This window comes from Culex pipiens, chromosome 2 (genome assembly GCF_016801865.2).
Source record: "Culex pipiens pallens isolate TS chromosome 2, TS_CPP_V2, whole genome shotgun sequence".
Lineage (NCBI taxonomy): Eukaryota > Metazoa > Arthropoda > Insecta > Diptera > Culicidae > Culex > Culex pipiens.
The window spans coordinates 80,201,302-80,222,712 of record NC_068938.1 but is presented as its reverse complement, the minus strand read 5'-3'; the positions used below and the strand labels follow the sequence as shown (position 1 = coordinate 80,222,712).

Sequence of the window (21,411 nt, the reverse complement as noted above, 5' to 3'; positions counted from 1 at the left end):
TTTGCATTGCTAACCTAGCTGTTATTTTTTGTGTTATCAAAGAACGAATAGCATATTCCACCCCCCCCCCCCCCCCGCTCATCACTTGGCGCCCCTTGTACAAATATAGGCGCCCTACGAGGAGAAGCGCCCTCGCCAGGAACATTGGCGCCCTAAACCCGTCAACAGCGACTAACTGGTTCAAAAACGTACAGCTCAGCCCTGAATATTTCGATTATTTGAAAAAAAAATCAGTATTGATTCAAAAATTCATAACTCGGTCAAAGTTTTTTTGCCCGTTCTGGAAATTTCAGAAAAGTTGACATCAACCTTAAAACATATCAGAAAAAATAGTGCCTTTCAGCAAATCAAGTTTTAGTGACAAAAAGTGAAATTAAAAATCACCAAAAAAAATTCACCTTGCATCATTTTTTTCAGTGTAGTCCTTATCCATACCTACAACTTTGCCGAAGACACCAAATCGATCAAAAATTCCTTCAAAAGATACAGATTTTTGAATTTTCATATAAAATATTAGTATGGGCAGCTGCCAAATTTTTATGGAAAATTATATGGACAAACTAATGATGCAAAATGGCCTTTTGAGCATACCGAAGGCACCAAATAAGTTTCAGCCGGATTTAAAAAATACAAAAGTTAAAATTAATAAAAGACCGATTTCGTAAAGAATTGCTCTATATTTGTTTTGTTTTTCAAGCTTAAAATCATAGAATTAGCTCAATAATATTAATTGGTGATAGTCTACACACCAATCTAACAGTTGTTAAATAGATTGAAAGATATAAAAAGGTTTTTTTTGTTTTTGTTGGATTTTAAATGAACTACAATTTTCAATTTCAATCTGATTCTAATCAAATAAGTATTTCATAAATATATTTCTTTCCTATTTTTGTATACACCCACAGTTAAACCGAGTTAATAGTCCTCCCGAAAAGAAACGTGAGGAAAGTACTTTTTTGCGTGAGTAAAGACCTCTCGCGTGTTCGTTCGTTCATTGAAACAGTTCATCATATTGAGTGGCTTATTTGACCACTTAGTCACCGAACCATGTCAGCCCATACGGCAAAAATCGCGGGAATTTTGTACCGAGAATTCCCGGGATGGGCGCACTACTGACCCCGAGATTTCGTGAATACGAGGGTATCATTGAATTTTCACAGTTTTTCAAAAATATATTTTTTTAATTAGGCAAACTGCTTTGGGAACTATTTTCAAAAAATTGGGAAACTGCGACCTAAAAATTGCTATAACTTGACAGCGCACTTTATAATTACAATTGGCCTTTTTTAATGTATTCTTTTGATAAACGTATTAAAAATTTAAATGTTTTTTTTATAATATTTTTTTAGTGAATGTTGAAGACACGGCTTGATTTTTTTTTTTTGTTTGTTGGTCATCGCAATCGAGACCGCCAAATCAATGCTGTAGAACGAATAATTTGTTTTTTTTTCGATAAAATATTCATGGATTAAAAACGATAGCAATAACGTTATTGCACGACGATAAAATTGTTTGCGATAAAGTTGTCGTTTTAAACGTAGAAATATTCTAAAAATCTGTATATAGGAAGGGAACTTTCTGATCGAATTGGTGCCGTTTGCAAAGTTGTAGGTGTTTATCCCTTCGTTAAAAAAGCTACGAAATTTTGACGTTGTCGTGCTATTTTGTCGCACGTCGTTTTTTAGCGTTCTGAGAAAAGCAAGCTATGTACACAATAACACACACGTTTTGTTTGGTTGACCATACTGTGCATTGTCCCGAAGTTTAGTTGAACTTTTTTGCTGGAGTCTCGAGTTATAATTACAAATGTTAACGGTAGTCGGCAATGTACGTGTGTCAAACGCGCTCTGAGCTGAAATCCCTTTAGCCAGTTGTCGCACTTAGAGCAATTTTCAGAGTGCGTGGAAATACAATGTCCCATCCCCGAGGGTTCCGGAGCACCAAAACTTCTTAGCATGGTGCTCCCAACGATTCATTGCTTTTATAAATAGGAACGTGAGCGGGGGATCCCCACGTTTCTTCCTCCCCTGTAGATTCAGAAATGTATTGTGGTTTGAACACTCGTGCTCAAACTCAATCCACTTCAACGAATCATCTTTGCGGTTAACTTTACGCAGTTGGCCTGGCCGATTTAACGTTTGTGATGTTTCAAAGCAATTTATTGCATTGGGGCAATGACAAGAGGATGCTAGGCGTTAATCAACCTAAGGCATTTTCCAGGATGCCCTCGAAAGACTGGCTGCGCTAGAGTTAGATTAGATTAGATTAGAGCAATTTTCAGAGTGCGTCAAGATAGCACGAAACTGCTTTTATACACCCAAAGGAAAAATATATATCAAAATCTGCAACGGTGGATTTGCTGCAGAAAATGTTATATTTTATAACAGTTTTTGCAGCAAGTTCATAGCTCATTTTTGCCCGCGTCGTTAACATGTCAGCGATCTGCAGTTCTCACCAACACATATAAAGCTGGTGACCGAGCCACGTAGCCTAGTGGTAACGCTTCCGCCTCGTAAGCGGTAGATCGGGGTTCAAATCCCGGCTCGGACCAACACAACTGGTGATCTTTTCCCTTCTGGATTCGATTGCTTAGTAAAGGGAAGGTAGTGTATCGTCACAAACTGGACCTTATCAAGACCTTAAACTGTCACTGAATCCGCTTTGTAAATGCCGGCCCCGATACTCTTCACGGGTGTTCCTCTCAGGAACAGGGAAAGATTTACTTTACTTTTACATATAAAGCTGGCGCGTTCCCTAGCATAACTTAAAGAGAATAATGTGTTGGTGCTCTGTCCCTCACAATCCATGAAGCGTTTATGGCGCAGTGGTAGCGTGTCGGATCAATAAACAAAAAGTTGGTGGTTTAATCCTCGTTCTGTTAAGATTTTTTTTTTGTGCAATACAACCAAACATCCGTCGAAAAGGCCGATAATTGTCGGTAACGGGCAAAATTGTCATACCCCTGTAGCGCAAAAAAAAATGCATGAGGACAGATTTCATGCAGAATCTGATATACTTTCATGCAGCCATGCAACACAATCATGCGACCGCCGGTTGGGTGCATGAAAAGTGACTACAATGTACGGAGTTTTTTGGGTTTTTGTTGAAAATTTCAGGATTGAAATCGAATTTTGAGGAATTGTGAAAGTCAAAAGCTGAGGCGTTAAAAGCACAAAATGGTGTCATAAACTCAATTTGGCCCAAAATGCACGTGCGACACGTTAGCACGACAACAACGATTTGTGAATGGCGCTTTACAGGAGAATTATTATTTCTGTAGCACTCCGTATTTAGGACCACCGTGCGCTCGTCATCATCTGCTACCGTTGCGATGGTGCACTTGCAAAGATGTTTACCGTGCGTACAACCTTAAGACTTTCATAATTCGCCTCCATCAATTTGAATCTTCTTCCCCGCCCATCATTTTATGACACGTGTAGAGCTCCTAGGGGAGTGAGGCGCTATTCTTGCCCTTCCTGTTGACTACAGTTTGCTTATCGCATTAATTAATTTGTTGCTGCTGCCATCGTCGTTGCAACCTTAAGGCTTAGCTCCGCTTTGCTCAAACTCTGACGTGATTCTTCTTCTTCGCTTTTGCTCCCTTGGCAGGACGTGGGACTTCAAACACCTGAACCCGACGTGGAACTTTCTGGCGGAACTCGGGGGCAAAGTTCGCGCCCTGCTGGCCATCATGGAGCACCCGATCAATATGGCCCACCTGGCGAAGCTGTTCACCGCCCAGCTCGTGCAGTCGTGCAACTTTCACGTAAGTATTTATCTCTTCTTGGGCGAGAAGGGGGAGAGATTTGCATGAATTAAAAGGGAACGACGGGAGTGTATTAGAGTTTTTCACGGGACTAACAAACGCGTGCATAATTAGTTGTCTAACGGTTATGATGCTAACGCATCAACAGTTAATAGGATTGCATGTTTTTAATTTGCATTATGCTGTGAAAATTGAAAATTTTGCAATATATACAATAAATTTTTCTTAGCGGTTTTTGATGTTTTGTTATTTAAAAAATAAAAAATCTAAAATTAGAAATTAAGACATTTAGACATTTGCACATTTAGACATTTAGACATTTAGACATTTAGACATTTACTGCCCATGTTCGCATAAATGTCCCATATGCAAAAACAGCAAGCTGAGAAAAACGCATTTGAAGTTTGTCCCATACATAAGGCTACGTGTTAAGTTTTCGCGTAAAAACTGGATTTTCTCCTGATTTCAAGAACAAAGTGCTGGATGTTATAGGCTTTTCTGAAAGAGCACACGATTTTGAACAAAACTGCATCATTATCTCAAAAACGATGAAAATGCATATGGGACATTTATGCGATCATGGGCAGTTTAGACATTTAGACATTTAGACATTTAGACATTTAGACATTTAGACATTTAGACATTTAGACATTTAGACATTTAGACATTTAGACATTTAGACATTTAGACATTTAGACATTTAGACATTTAGACATTTAGACATTTAGACATTTAGACATTTAGACATTTAGACATTTAGACATTTAGACATTTAGACATTTAGAAATTTAGACATTTAGATATTTAGACATTTAGACATTTAGACATTTAGACATTTAGACATTTAGACATTTAGACATTTAGACATTTAGACATTTAGACATTTAGACATTTAGACATTTAGACATTTAGACATTTAGACATTTAGACATTTAGACATTTAGACATTTAGACATTTAGACATTTAGACATTTAGACATTTAGACATTTAGACATTTAGACATTTAGACATTTAGACATTTAGACATTTAGACATTTAGACATTTAGACATTTAGACATTTAGACATTTAGACATTTAGACATTTAGACATTTAGACATTTAGACATTTAGACATTTAGACATTTAGACATTTAGACATTTAGACATTTAGACATTTAGACATTTAGACATTTAGACATTTAGACATTTAGACATTTAGAGATTTAGACATTTAGACATTTAGAAATTTAGAAATTTAGACATTTAGACATTTAGATATTTAGACATTTAGACATTTAGACATTTAGACATTTAGACATTTAGACATTTAGAAATTTAGACATTTAGACATTTAGACATTTAGACATTTAGACATTTAGACATTTAGACATTTAGACATTTAAACATTTAGACATTTAGACATTTAGACATTTAGACATTTATACATTTAGACATTTAGAAATTTAGACATTTAGAAATTTAGATATTTAGATATTTAGAAATTTAGAAATTTAGACATTTAGACATTTAGACATTTAGACATTTAGACATTTAGACATTTAGACATTTAGACATTTAGACATTTCGACATTTAGACATTTAGACATTTAGTTTTTATTTGGGTAATGTTTTTGAATATTTTTGAGACGAAAGAATTTTGAACAGATTCAAGGGCTCATCGCATGCCAGCATTGCATTCGCTCTTGAAGTAAAGCCATATAAAAATATCTGTTTAACTGTTTCGAGCTGAACACAGCACATGCTTGTGAAAAACCACTCCTCCCCATTAATATTTCCACTTTATGTTTGATGTTTTTCCCCTCTCCTTTCAGAACTCTGCCGCGTCCGAGCTGGCGATGGCCCTGCCCAACGTGGACCCGGCCAAGCTGGTGAAGCTGCGCCAGCGTTTGGTGGCCCCGAGCCAGTTCTCGACGCAGTACCTGTTCCCGGGCAGTCAGGCGTTTTTCCGCGATTTCATCATCGCCGCCGAGGCCAATCAAATATTCATCGAGCAGCTGAAGGCCGCGCTGATCCACGAACTGGTCGGCATGAACGACTCCTCGTACGAGGTCCTGAACGTGTCCAGCTCGGGCAGCAGCCAGCACGAAAGCGAATACGTGGTGAGTACAAGTGACTTTCGACAGTCGCCGGCGGGTAGATCTGCTGCAAATGGGCAAAAGTGCACAGGAATCGCTCTTTGATCCTTTCGCGTGCGTTGCTCGTTTTTGAACGGATTCAGGCTGCAGGGTTGGATTTCAATTATTTGCCAATATTTTGCGTTGATATGGAACGTTTCATCCGACATGTGAAATTTGCAATCAATTTGCAAATCCTTACATTAAAAAGGTCGTCATATTCGAATGATTGACAATCATTGAAGCTTTTGGCAAAATACCTGAACTATGATAGGCAACTTAACTGCTGTTGACTTCTGATACTGCATATTTATAACATTCTTTCACAAATCACATCAAACAAAATCAAAGAGAAATTGAGATGTATTTGCTTTTGATCCGTGCTTCCAAGTACAACATCAAAACCACCCCAAACAAGTACAACTGCTCTCAATTCCTCCCTTTTTCTGCTTTTCAATGCCCATCAAGGTCGATGAACTTTCTCTGCAGCATATTTATTCGCCTAGTCATACCTTTTTTCCACCCCCTCTCGAATTACCTTTACGATAGTCGTTTTCCTCCCCCCTTCAAACACGACTAAAACTCCCTGCCTAACTCAGGAAGAACTTTTCCGAACGGGAGAAAGAGGGTTGCTTTTGATTATCAACCCACCCACCCTCGTCCTTCAGGGCAAAAAATAGCAACAGCGTAAAGCAGCATAACTTTCCTGGCGAGTGTCAATTGATGCTTGTTGCCGCGGCAGTGCGCTCAACTCTTATCGATCGCACGCCGCGTGGCTTTAACCTTCTCCTGGGCGCTCACGCGAGATTCCGGGAAGGGACTATATCGGACAACAGTGGCATGATAGGCTACCGGAAAATGACATTTGGCGTTCTTTGATACAATGTAACTTATTGTTTATGAAAACCATTCTCAAATTCCCGACTTTTTCCGACTTTTCTAGATTTTTATAAAAACAATAAAACATTTTTTAACTGAAGTTTGATTTTAACTTAAAAAATCTTTATAAAATACCATCGGAAAAAAATTGTTAAAAAATAGTCAAAGTACAGAAAGATTTTGTAAAAAAAAACTAGACAAAAACTTCCTAAAACTTCACTTCATAAATGGAAGCATATTTTGATTAAGAGTAAAAACATAAATAATTCGTCTTTGAAAAATAACCAAAAGCTTTAAAATTCCTATAGTTTCAAGCTTATGTGAAATCTTTTACAAGCTATTTAGAATATATTGTATCACGTTAATAATGAATTTATAAATAAATGAAGGCTTTTTAAATTGAAAAAATGTGATAGAACGAAACGGAAAAAGACTTAAAACCTCAGATCAAAAATTCTTTCAAAATTCAGTAATATACTGAAGATGGCTGTGGGACAAAAACTTCAATTATTTTATTTATTTCCTACTAATTTACAATTTTAATATTTCTTAAATATTTTTTAAGCTTGAATATTTTTTTTCGGTAAGAACAAAAAACCTTTGGATTTTCTCGATATTTGAGTTTTACGATAACTGCAAATCAAGCTTTATCTATAATTATGTAACCATTATCAGACAAATGTTTAAAGGAATCAAACAGTTGGAAACAATATTTGCTTACAAAATGCTTACAAAAAAAAATATCTAAGCTGTAGTTGGAATCGTTTTTGAAATATTGAAGCAGTAACAACATTAAACAGAACCATAACTTTACGTTGATGTAATCGTTGAAATTGAGCTCTATTTTCATATTGGTTAAATTTTGTTTGTTATTGTTAAATGTTGGATGTTTGAAAAACTTTGTCAAATATAAACAACAGACTTTTAACTTATAAAAAAATGTTATGCAAATTTGGGTCAAATGCATGCCGCCAAAATCATCCAATATTTATGAGGATTTTTAATTTTTAATTCTTAAACAGCCTTCTCATTCTCAAATTGATTGAAATAGTGAAAGGAACTTTAAATTCAAAGTTAGATGCTTAAGACGAATTGAGTGAAATTAATTTGAAAATTGTGCAAAATATTTCAAAACTATTTAAGAGTTAGAAAATATTTTTCAGACAAGCATGCTCGGGATTCCCGACTTTTGCCGACTTTTTAACAAAAATTCACAAATTTCCGACTTTTCCCCGATTTTTCGTGGATTTTGGTGGATTCCCGACTTTTCCGATTTCCCAACATGAGTGGCCACCCTGGGTAATACGTACAGCGAGTTGTAAATTTGCAGGAGTAAATTTACTTTTTACTTAGGTAATTTTACCTGTGTCATGCGTAAAAAGTACTAAATTATACAAACAAATAACCTTGCTTGTGTCATTTTACTCTGTTTCTAATGTAAACATGACATATTTTATTGAAAATGTATGTTATGATACTTGGAAAACCGATTAGAAAAAAAGTTTGAATGTGTGTTAAAACCAACCCTTGACATTTTTGCCGATTTACATGTATGTAACCCCTTAAGGTAAAGTGAATTCAAAAAGTAAATTTAACCCTTTCAAATTTTTATCTCGTCGTATTTCAACTTTTTTTTTATTGTGGATAGCAATCAGAAGAAGCCTCATTGTGTAATTTAAAAGAGGAAGTTCAGATTGCCTTAAAAAAACATAATTTAATGAACAAAATGAAAAAAATGCATCAGGATGTCTGCCGAGTTTATAAATTTAATGATTGATAAAAAGTGATTTTATGTAATAATTCACTAGTTTATACAATATTCTATAATCTATTGCGTATTGATTGAGAATTATTGCATTTAGTCAAAGCAATCTGTTGATATAAATTTGAAATAAAATATATTTTTTAAGCCTTAATCGCTAACATACACATAAAGAAATCCAAATCTTACATTATAACAGATTCAACACGTTTGTACGTTTTTAAACATTTAAATTTAATAAATTTGATGTAAATTTGGAACAAATCAATAAAACAAAGCTTCATTTTAATTTATAATTGTTATGGATGAATAATTTTTTTTTTTCAAGGTAATTACACCTCAGTTTTAGTGAAATATGTAAAATTACACAAAAAAATTAAAATTTACGCTAGTGTTTAATATGGTGCGAAATCTAATACTGGAGTCATACTTAAAAAAAATTAGGACAAAAAATAAAACATTGTCATTGTCAAATACCAAAATGAAAATCAAACTTGCAATTGAAAATGACTTCACACATTTTTTGATAAAATAAACCGAATCAAAGTTATAAGCATATAAAGGGGAAATTTTTCGAAAACTGTTTTGTTTTTTCCTCTGCAAAAAATGTTTTTGAAAAGCTGAGAAAATCTCCTACAATTTTCCTGTGTTGACTTTGTTGATCAGTCTGCTGGTTGTTGTGATAAAGCCTCTATGTTTTGAAAAATTAGTTTTCTCAGTTTCATCTAATTAGCCCTTTTATCAACTCGTGATATTTTGGAGTGAAACTTTGTTAATTTTCTGCAATTTTGAATTAAAAATAATTTCGAAATTGCAATCGTGAAAAACTATTATTTTTAACATGTTCAGTTGTTAGGCTGTATCAAAACATCTTGAAAATTATATTTTATATTTATTGGATTTTCTCTCGCATTACACAATTCTATCAAACCGGCCAGTCAACCCGCAACTATGTTTAAAAAAAAGTGTCACTAACTTGTAATCCCATTTTAAAAGTTTTCCACAAAATTGATGTCCTACCTCATAAAACGGCCAATCAGCTTAAAACAAAAGCAGTTAAATCTGTGTGCCTTGATGGGTCCTTCGCTCAACAGGAGTGTCAACATCACCGTTCATCCGGATATAAGGACGCAATCCATCACGACGGTTTTACAATTAATTCCAAACTCATAAAACTTTCCCCAGCCTAATAAGCCCACCGAGAGTAAGAGGGGAAAGATGAGCCGCTTTCCACACTCGTGGCGAAGGACGGCATCGATAATCTCAAAATGGCCACACTCAGGGAACGTGTCTTGGGTGCCCTTTTTCTAAACCTGATGCCTTTATTGATCATTTGTCATAACTTTTCAGCACTAAAACATTGCCGGTTGGCTCTTCTGCTAAGGGGGAGCATTCTGTAGCTACGTAACAGTAGATTTTGAACCACACCAAAAGAATGCGTTTCGTTACTCACAGTCGTGCCCCCTCAGTCAAGGAGAGGTTGCGTGGGGTTTCGTAATGGGATCAAGTTTGTTCATCACGGGAACATAATCTCCATTGTCATCAGTGTCACTGTCAGTCACAGTCACCAACGGACCGAAGGGCGAGGGACTTTATTGGTTGAGAGTGTCAACAAGAGGTGAAGTTATGGTCTTCCCCCTTCCACCTTTTGATGGCGCTTGTCTAGGGGTTTTGAGTAGTGTGCACTCTGTTTCCTTAGCGATGATGCTTTCAGGTTATGGATTTACTGACAAGGATGAAATTTGATTAATTTAATTTTGGTTTTGAGTTTGAAAATAATTTTATTTATTTTATAAATCAAAACTCACGTAAAAATACGAAGAAGTTGTTTATTGCCCATCTAAATTAAAATCAAAGTAATAAATAATAGTGTGATACAGTGAAAATTAATCTACCATCAAACTGAAGGAACCCGTTTCAAATCACCATAACCGTAGCACGATAAATATTGGTTTGCCTCAGCAAACCGCACTATTCCATAATTTTTATTGATAAAACACCCCAACAGACATATTTTACCCCCCATCAAAAACCTTGAAAGAACCTTTCCAGCAGGATCTGTGTAACAACACTCTGATGTCTGGAATAAAGTTCCAGGCCCCTCGGGCGAAAATAGTCTGGGCCCAAAATTCCTCCCCAATGAAATAGTCGAACGGAAACGCACCAGCAGCACTGTAAAGTGCCATAATTTATATCGAAGGTAATAAATCAACAGACGATAGTTTTCCAGTTGGGCCTCCCCTCCCTTCAAGCAATATTTTGAGTCACCTCCCCTGGTGCAAATACATACACATACGCCCAGCAAAATTGATAGTGCTATTGTGGTTTTCCCGGGACTTTTCGGGAACGGCCAGGAAGTTCGTTATGGAGTTTATAGAGTTCTAACTTCGAGAGCACTAGCTTAATGTTAGGTATTGTTGTTGAAGTCAGACGAGGTACCGTTGCTGGCCTACGGTGCACTTATCTTTCTAACAATAAGTTTAAAATATCACATTTTAAAAATTGTGGTTAATAAAAAAACATTTGGAATTGATTCCGGTAATAAATATTAAAATTGGCAAAAAATATTGAACCAAATAATTTCGAGACTTTAAAATTTTGAAATTTCTTCTGTAAAGATCAGAAAACTTCACAAAAGTTTCATTTTTTAACATTGAAAATTGAACCAATAGTTTCCGAGTTATCGTCAGTTTAAAATAACTGGCTAATTAGGTGACACTGAGAAAAACTCATTTTAATCGATTTGAATTGTTTGTGAGGCTGTATCTCAAAAACTAATTGTTCAATGTTCAAGTCTCAAAGAGAAAATTGCGGGATTTTTTTCAGCTTACCAAATTTTTTTTTTAAATGCTGTTCTTTCAAGAAATATTTTTAAAATGCAAAAAAACGGAAACCAATCGAAAAATATACCTAAAACTCATGAACAATAAGTTTCATAAAAAAAATTATCGTACTTTTTGATTGCAAATTCAGTTCGGTTTAGAAATATGATTTAAAAAAAAAGGTTGTTATTCGACATTTTCATTAAAAAGCATTTTTTCCAAATATCCTTTGGCTAAAAGAAACGTATTGTGGGTTTTAAAGTTTAAGTATCTATTTCCGAAAAGTCCTAATCATAACCTTCAACTTTGTCGAAGACCCCAAATCGATCAGAAAATCTTTCAAGATATCATACATTTACTTACCCATTTGTGCCTTACAATTTAATTGATCCTCAATAAAAATAAAAATGCTGTAAGATTTGAAAAAAAAACTACTTACGACTTTTGTAAAATTGATTTGAGATTGATATAAATTATTTCAAGCCTAGCGATTTTATGTGGTCCAAAATCAAAATTTCCAAATGTTATCAATTGAATTTAATTTTCCCAAATAAAATCCTAGTCTGACAGGATAAAACTTGGGGGCTAATTTGGAACTAATACCTTAAATATAGGTTGGGACTGAACAGAAATTTGAAAAATTTTCGAAATTCATCGGACAATCCAGATTGTATGCATCCCTGGAATAGAATGTGTAAATAATATCCCATAAGAAAAAAAAAAGCAACAAATTATAACGGGAAAACAATTTTAAAGCTTTTTGTAAAGTTCTTTGTAATTAGGTCATGTCTGTAACATAATCACCTGTGAGTTATTTTCCACCAACTCACACGAAATCGGAAATGTTGCCCCGACCCCTCTTCAATTTCCGTGAAACTTTGCTCTAAGGGGAAATTTTTACCCGTAGTCACGAATCCGAGATCCATTTTTCGATACCTTGTGACAAAACCATTTCATTTTTCTGAATGTTTAACTAAGATAAGTTTTTCAGTGATTTGTAGCCCGATTTGATGGCGAACTCAAGATTAAAAAAGGGGGGTTTCATCCCGTTACTCAACAGTCAAAAATCGAGAGGGAAAGATTGTAAAAAGGGTGGTTTTTGTAAGAAAACCCGTTATGCTATGTATTGTTAGAAAGGTATTTGAAAGACCTTTTCAACGCGCTCAAAAGATTGACAATCTGACAATCCTATTAAAAGTTATGAGCACTTAAGTATTATTTATACACTCTTTTGAGGCCGGATCTCAAATATTTTGATGAAAACGCTGTCCGGATCTATCATGCGACCCATCGTTGGATAGGTAATCAAAAGACCTTTCCAACGAACCTAAAAGATTGAAGATCTGACAACCCAAACAAAAGTTATAAGTTCTTTAGTATTTTGAATACACTTTTTTTTAGGCCGGATCTCAGATATTTTGAAAAAAATAACTTCTATTTGTACACTTTTTTGAGGCTGTGTAGTATATTCACTTTATAAAGGCGAGGAAGGCACCAACCACCTAAAGGTGGATTAAGTAACGTTTTTTTAATTTGAACCAAAAGTTTCATTTTTAATTGTACATGTATTTTTGTAATAAATATTCTACAAAATTGTAGAACAGTCAAAAACATCAATTTTGATGTCTAAACATAAGGGGTTTGCATGTATTCTTCACGAGTTATTAGAATTTTACGAAACAGTTTTTTGAATAATTGACTAGGTTATCGAAGGTTTAACTCCTTAAACTGAAAGTATTTTTTGGAAAGTTAGGTAATTTTTTTTTCAAAAAAACGTTGAAAACGTTTTTGAAGCTCGATTAATGATTTTTCAGTTTCTTTTGGGGTCCTGAACAACTGGGTTCAGTCCCCACTTTGCCCAAAGCGATTAAATTTTCCATGGAAATTTGTTTGAGAAAAAACTGTTTTTGTTGGATTTTGATATTTAAAAAAAAATCACTTTTCACGCTATATCAAAACTGTGCTAACTTGCTCCTGAAAAAAGAAATTGCGTCCTCAAAACTGGACTAAAACGTGATTTTCGAGCAAAAAACACGTTTTAGACCAGTTTTGGACACGCTGTTTTTTAAAGATCAAGTTAGCCCCATACACTCTTCGGGAGAGCACCTTTCCGAATATGAATCTGATATTATTGTAGCGTTGAACGTGGATTTTTTAAATTTTAAAAACCAAAAAATTGGATCTCCCATAAAAATTCCCATAAAAAATTGATTCGCTTTGCGGAAAGGGGGGACTAAACCAATCGTTCCCAAACTTTTAGAAGGACTGGAAAATTTTAGTGCTCACTAAATTTGGGCAATTCTATTTTTTCCATGTAACCATTTACACCCTAGTGACCCATGTACAATTTTAAAGATATTGGTCGTATACAAGAACTTACAGCAAATATGGCGGCATCTGACATTTTACTAGTGAATTAATTAGCTAGAAAAAACTCCTGAAAATATTCTTGAAATCGATCTGAACCGATCATTCTTGACAAAGAGAAGGTTTGTTGTTTTCCGATTTTTCTTCCCTCAGTGAGTTCAACAATCCATCTACATTTTAGATAATACCACATGTTCACTTTATCAAAAACTCTTCCACCATCACGTCGCGCCGCCCTAATTTCCGCCTGATTGAAACACAACATTCGTTTCCATTCACTTTTTCGGCAATAAAAATCGAATGATAAAGCCATCGTCCCCAAATGGCCTGCTGCAGTCCATCGAACTGAGGCCAGAAGCAGCAAAAAAAGAGGAAGCAGCACCACATATTCCCTGCCACAGGAACTGCTCACATCGCAAACTGTCTGGTCTGGTCTGGGTCTGAACTTAACGCTCCCCGATAACGATAACGATATGCGGAAAAGCATGATGTGAGCATTTTTATGGATGTCACGCCATGCCACCATCGAGTCGAATGTATATTTGCTATATTGGTTGACTCCAGGACTGAATATCTGACCGAACAAGATGGTGTTGATACACTATCGGTGAACATTGGTTCCTGCGTGTGCCGTTTTGAGGGTGGAGGGGCCAGCAACAGCATTTTCTTATCATCTGGAGGACTTGTTCGTCCTTGCGGCTTCCAACGACGACTTCCCAGGCTGGACGGGTGGAACTCGATGTGGAACTGGAGCAACTGGAGCGTTTCTGCAAAAAACCAAAAGTGCCGTGTCCTCCTTCTACCACACTGTGTACGGAGTCTTGGAGACGGGGGGTTGTCCATAAATCACGTTGAAACCTGAACCGTGAAACTTCTTACTTTTCCTGTCATTCTAAAGCGATGGAACAGCCTACTTTTCTCTCCAAATATAACAGATTCGAATAGAAACACTTTTCAAAATAAATGCTTTCTACTTTTCAGCATGCTGAAAAGTAAAAATTTTCAGCACTTGTTTCTTCACTTTTCAAGATTTTGTTGATTTGAACGGTGGATTGACTCAATTCATGAACATTTGACGGACAATTTCATTCAAAGGGTGTTTTTGGAATTGCAAAAAATGTTGTAACTCGTTGCAAAAAGAAGAATTTTTCAGAACGAGTCGTACAAATACGACGAGTGATTAAAAAAAATGATAAACTACTATTTCAAGCGAACAAAAATGACGCCTAAAATGAATAAATTCAGAAAACTGTCAGTATCAACCATAACTACACTGCATGCTTTATGGACGACCCCCCAATCCCATCGACACCATCGCCTGTTCGCTTCAGCCGTGTGATGATGGGCATGTACCACATGTAGAGACCAAACTAATCACGATGGTGGTTTGTCGTACACTTCCATGCTGATAGCCACAATCAATGGTTTCTTTTACTTATTCTTCTTCTTCTTGGTATTTTTCTTAGTCCTGCCGCCGTCGCCATAACTTCGACCTCGAAAAAAAGCAAGACACAGAAGACGATGAAGAATTTCCTGTTCCTCTTTACGAGGAGGAGGTTTGGGTGTAAGTGTGCTGCGCACTCACACATACATTACATCCTCCGGGATCAAATTCCTCGCCGGGGGGTCACACGATGATGAAGGAGTTCGCTTTGAAGAGTGACTGTAACTGTGTGTTGGTTATCGGGTGGGAGAGCAAATTTCCCGGGTCATAAATGAAATGGGCCATGTTTTGATGTCGGGGAGACGATGGCGGCACGAGGGGTGGTTCTAAGATGAAGAAATGACGATTCCAGGACGTTCGTCACACACAAACACGCCCCCGGTTTATGGTCATATATTGGCACAGACCATATTGACACTCAATCAATTCCTAACGCAATGCTGAACACATATGATGGCGCGACGACGGTGGCATGTGGATTACCACCCGGATTATGGCAAATTGCCCTGGCCTTTGGTCCTTCAATGGCGTCAATTTGTTCCGTTTCTACACCACCGGAAGTGCGTGTGTGTTTGTCGATATGTGTGTGATGGCATTTGGATAGGGTTTTTTTTTCTTCTTAAAAAAGCTTACTTGTTGGGTTGGTGGTTTAGTAGCATAAGAATGTATTGTTCTTTTAAATAAATTAATAAAGAGAAGTTGCACGGTATTTTAAATATATTATTTTAAAAATCGTAAGGATTATTTTAGAAAAAAGTTAAATTTTAGTTTGAAGGTTCCGTGCCAAAAATCATTACACCAATACTGATTTCGTCAGCTGTGTGCTATCTTGTGACAACGACCATTTAGTACTATTCGAGAAAATCGATTTTTAAAGTTTGATGAAAAATATTTTCAAAACTATGAATGGTAGAACCCAACTTTTTGGAGCAATCGGTTCGTGTACTATCGCTTAACAAACGCTCCAAGTTTCAACTAATTTGGTTACACCAGTTAAAAGATATAGTAAATTATGTAATCAAAAATCTGAAAAGCACGTGTCACAAGTGTGTTTCGAAAGTAAAATTGTACTACGTGTCACAAGTGTGCACAGAAATCCCATACAAACTAAAGTATACTTAAATCAATAGATTAATCGACTTAATCAGTATATTTTCAAAAACAAAAGTTTGCATTGCCTTTAGGAAGAGTGTATCAACATAAATTTGTGCAAAACAAGAACAAATTTCCACATTTTCCAACAACATGTATGACGTGTCACAAGTGTGCACGATCATTTTGATGATAAATTGGTCTATGTCACAAGTGTGTATTGCGATATCCGAGAAACGGAAGCGAGTTTCCAAAATCGGGTTAAAGCATCTTGTAGTGTTTGTTAAGTATAGCAAAACATCATCATTAACTCATTTTCGACCAAAATGGTCTATGTCACAAGATAGCACACAGCTGACGATTTGTCCAAAAAGAAAACCCATTGATCATTATTCGTCTTTGTCACTACTGAAAATATTTTAAAATGCGGTTGCTGTTAACAAATCGCGCATTTTCGGATTTAACGGTACACTTCAACCATAGCTTTTGAACCAAGATTTTTGTCACAGACTTTTTGGTATCTTCAATACTACGGGAACTACCGATATGATTTTTGATTCATCCCCTGATCTACTGTCTCCAATGTTATTCAAAACATTTTTTTGCAATCAGTTTCAAAAATTCTTTCATGTAATGAATACTAAACTATAAAAATTTTTGAGGTATGTCATTGTAAGGTAAATTTAAAGTACTTTTTGAATCAAATTGACAAGTAGTAGAGCAGACAATTACAACAATTTTGTTATGTAAACATAAGAGGTTTCCTTGTAGCCATCGCGATTTTACGAAGGAAAGTTTTGAAATAAACGGTCGTCGATGATCAAAAAGTAAACAAAGAGAAACATATAAAGTTATTTTTTCAAAACTTTTTTTTACAATGAATCGCTATAAGATAAGAGAGACTTCTCTTTTGCAATGTTATTTCAAAATTTGGAGGCAATTAATTTTCAATTTAGGAAAGGCACCTAAAATAAGTTGTTATTCAAGTAAAATTCTGACATTTTTTTACAAAATTTTAGGTGGCCAATTGTTAATATTCAGTCCAGTTTTCCTTAACAGTTGAGAACGGAAAAAACACTTTCAAATGTTTTGAGCTAAGAAATCACAGATTGTGATTGGATACTTGAAAATATTTTGTATAAATGAATATACATAACACAAAAATAAATGAAATAGGAAATTTATCAAAAAAAACTTTTCGATGTTATTTGCGCAATTATTTTTCGAAGTTATACCCCCTTTAATAATGGTTAGAAAAATCTGGTGAATTCTTAAAAAAAAAAACTGAATTAGAAGTCTAATCAAGTGAAAACAATCTGAAATGCATTTTCCTGCATTAATGATAATAGTTAACATGCTTGAGCTCGTTTAAAAATATTTTTAATTTTTATGAAATTCCAATGTACACACTAAATCAGGAATTCGTTACTCGGTAATTTTTTTACTGAGATTGCTCAGTAAAAGTGATATTTTACTGAGCTATCAGTAGTTTTTGTCAAAATTACCATGCTACAGTTAAATATTTACTGAAGTTCAGCATAAATTACCAAACTACGGTATTTCATTCTGCTGATTAACTCAGTAAACTCATGTGTTCGGTTATTTTTAACAGCTCGGTAATTGAAGTACTGATTGCTCGGTAAATTTTGGTGAATTTAACTGGGAACTCAGTAAATATTACTGAGCTCTACTGTTGAAACTTAGCTGTCATTTCATGTGTTTTGCTGACGCTTAGAAAACGGTTAAAAATGATCGGTGTGATGGAAGTTTGCTTAAATAGTTATAAAAACAACACATTTATGAAAAACTTTGGCTATCATTATAGAGGTAAGGTTATTTTCATTTAAAAATTAATTGATGTTCTGATTAAATATAAACTTTCCTTCAGGCAAGATAAAATGCAGAGATATTCTTCAGACGATATGATTCTGTTAAAAAGTAATGTTTATTAAGAACTTGGCTCCGGACTAACTTCAAAACTATTATTTTGGATCTCTGAAACATGCGTGCTTTTAAATTTGTGGAATGTTCGTTAATTTTATTGTAAATAAATGTTTTTTTGTTATTCTAACCTTCAAAATCAATATGAACAAAAAGGGGAAAAGGCATTACTGTAAGCTCGGTAATTGTTCCGAAATTAAACTGAGTGCCCGTTAAAATTTTACCGAGCTCCTCGGTACAGATTAACCGGAGCTGTCAAAATCAAGTTTACTGAGTACTCTGTAAATCTATTTTTTACCGGGCTGGCTACCGAGCGCTCGGCTGTTGAGATTTCGGTAAAAAAATTACCGAGTACGGTAAAAAAATCTAAGTGTGTATAGTAAACACTTTTTTCCGCAAAAAACATTTATTCCTGAAGAGATGTTTTGGCAACTTATGATTGCAAAACAACTTATGATTGCAAACAACTAGTGTATTTCTAAACATTTTTTAATTCAATCGTTAAAACTGTGGTTTTCCATTACAATTTTAAACTTTTCTTTATTAGTAAAATATAAAATTCCCGGGTTCCAGCAATTCCCGGAAAATTGCAAAATTCAACTCTTGATTCCCGGAAAAATAAAAATCTCGAGAATCGTCATCCTCTAATGGCAACTTTTGGTTCGATTTTCGAAGCTTAAAAGTGAAACATATGTGAGTTTTTCGGCTTTTAATTTTTTTTTTCCAAATTCAACAAAATATTTGAACTAGTTCAAAATTAGTTTTTAAACATTTTCTGATGTTCAATAGAAAATTTTGAAAAAATTAGTATTGTGGAAGAACTGAAAATTCCCAGTTGACATCTTTACAAAAACATGATTTGCAGAAAACCTTTTGCTTCATTAAACAATGTCTAAGTTGCATAAAATTTTACCTTAAACTTGAAAACGGTGCACTTTTTTAAACAAACTGTATACATCTTAAATGAATTTGATGTATTATAATCAGATTTTTTCCATAATCATTTTTTTCATAAAATATGGCTTTGGTACCGGTTAGAGCTGGGACTTCGGATATCCGGATAATTTACATTTTTTGCTATATAAATTCAGATATCATCTTTTCAATCAAACCAAATCAAAAGAGATATACGAAAATCGTATCAGAACTGAAAAAAATTTGGATAAGAATATTTGATGAACCCAAAATAGATTTAAGAATAAATATGTAACGGATCAGATAGTTTTTTGGATAATAGTATTCGTCCATAAATCATGTAATACAAAATTAAAGGTCTTTTGAAAACCTGTAAAATTATTTTCTTTCATCTCCATGTCACCCCACAGTCGTGAGACAAAGCTGGCTTGTATAAGTTAGTTCATTTCCTAATAGAATCATTAATGCTGCAAACTATCCGAATATCCGAAGTCCCAGCTCTAGTACCGGTACAGATTGGATTCCATCCTTAACTCTGGCTCAAAAGATTTCAATTTAGTCCCCTAAAACTTTCAAAAACTTATAAAACTAAAAAGATTTCTTTTTGTCTCCTAAAACTCATAAAAGTATCTTGACTGTAGAAAAATATGTTTTTCTCGAAATTCAACTTCTTGTAATATAAAGTCAGGTTTATGGGCTGATAAACAACATTAGAAATATGGCGTCGATTGTTTACCAACAGAAATTTTGCAGAAGAAATGTCTTTAATTTTTGCGTCCTATTGACAGATGCGACGAAATACAAAAAAAAATTGTGTGAAAATCAGCTGGAAAAAAATCTATTAAATATTCAATTTCCAAGTATTTTTGCAAGATTTTTCAAAAAAAAAGTTGTCTCAAATTAATCTACAATATTCAACCAATTTTGACTCTGAAATTTTGCAAAACGTGTTTAAAATCACCAACAATTAAGATTTATTGCACATTTGCCAACTACAGATATATGCAACAATTTCCAATTTCCCGTGCGGGAAATCGATTATGGGGTAATTCATGCGTTCCAGACTGTCTAAATTCCAAAAAGTCACTGCGAATCTCCGGTTCGCAGCTTTACAGCGGAGCTTTGTATAAAGTGAAAAAATATCGTGATTTTTTTCCGTTTAACCATTTTTTTACAGTTCTTATAATAATTTTCAACTTTGTTGAAGACACTAAATCGATCAGAAAATTCCTTCCCGAGTTACAATTTTAAAACATTTTGAACTTAGCTAACTATTGTGTTTGACCAGCCCGCATTTTTTTTTTATGAAAACTTGTATGAAAATGCTAATGATGCAAAAAAGCTTTTTTGGCATATGAAATTCATGGATAAAGTTTCATAAGAATTAAAAACTAAAATGAAAAGTCAATTTGTGAAAACGTAGACAAAGAAACCCAACTACAATGTCGAAAGCAAAATTTAAACTTTCAATGGAGACGCATGGCTTTCTGCCTTTGCGTCTCCATCACTTATTCCATGACCACGCCCAATACACCTCCCTGATTGTTGAACGTTGATGAATTTTCCGTTTGATTTAACACGCACCCTCCCGGGGCAGCCATGATCGGGGGGGACTGATGCAACTAAATTGAATCCCGTTGCAAACATTACCTGCGTGTCTGTGAGGGATTGTTGTGAGATTCTGCGAAGGTGCGTCATTCAATTTAACTTGGGTAGTTTGCTGAATGTTGTACTTATTTGTAGTGAGGTCAAAAATTGGCAAATTCCTCTCGGTTTCATGCTGGAATTTCTAGCTAATGTTGCCGCAGTTATGTGTCCGTTCGGCGATGACGTTGATGATATGCAGCAGCATTAATTGGAAATTTGAAGCGCATTATGAGCAGGATGAAATTCCGAAACCCCAAAGCTTAAGGGGGACTCACATGAAATATTGCATTTCCCGACGAATGTTTGATGTACCGTGCCGCTCAAAGCTATGGGATTAAAATTTCAATCAAGAATCTAATTCGAGCCGAAATTCCCCCAAAACCCCTAATGAGTATGCAAATTAACGGTAAACGAAACGTTTCATTACGGCAGCCTCCAGAGTTCTGGCTTGTTGAGTCGGAATTGGCTGGATTCTTGAATTTCACACTTTCTCCGCACACACCGCAACAAAAACCTTCTGCCACCGATGTTAATGTTTATTTATTGTGTCCCATTTCCAACGCAAGCAGGCAGATCCTGTGCGGCAATTATCTACGACCCGACGGAAACGTTGCTTTGCATACGCACGCACCACCTCCTTATTATTGGTGCTTATCGCAC

General features: G+C 35.2%; 1 protein-coding gene across 2 annotated transcripts in view; it reads left to right on the top strand.

The window, feature by feature from the left end:
- LOC120418313 (protein disks lost) overlaps positions 1–21,411 on the top strand; it is a 430,904-nt gene that overhangs the window by 352,292 nt on the left and 57,201 nt on the right. For both annotated transcript variants that reach the window (XM_039580641.2, XM_039580642.2), the window contains exons 5-6: positions 3,610–3,766; positions 5,580–5,867. In XM_039580641.2, coding sequence (XP_039436575.1) covers positions 3,610–3,766; positions 5,580–5,867 — 445 coding nt within the window. The remainder of the gene's footprint in view (positions 1–3,609; positions 3,767–5,579; positions 5,868–21,411) is intronic.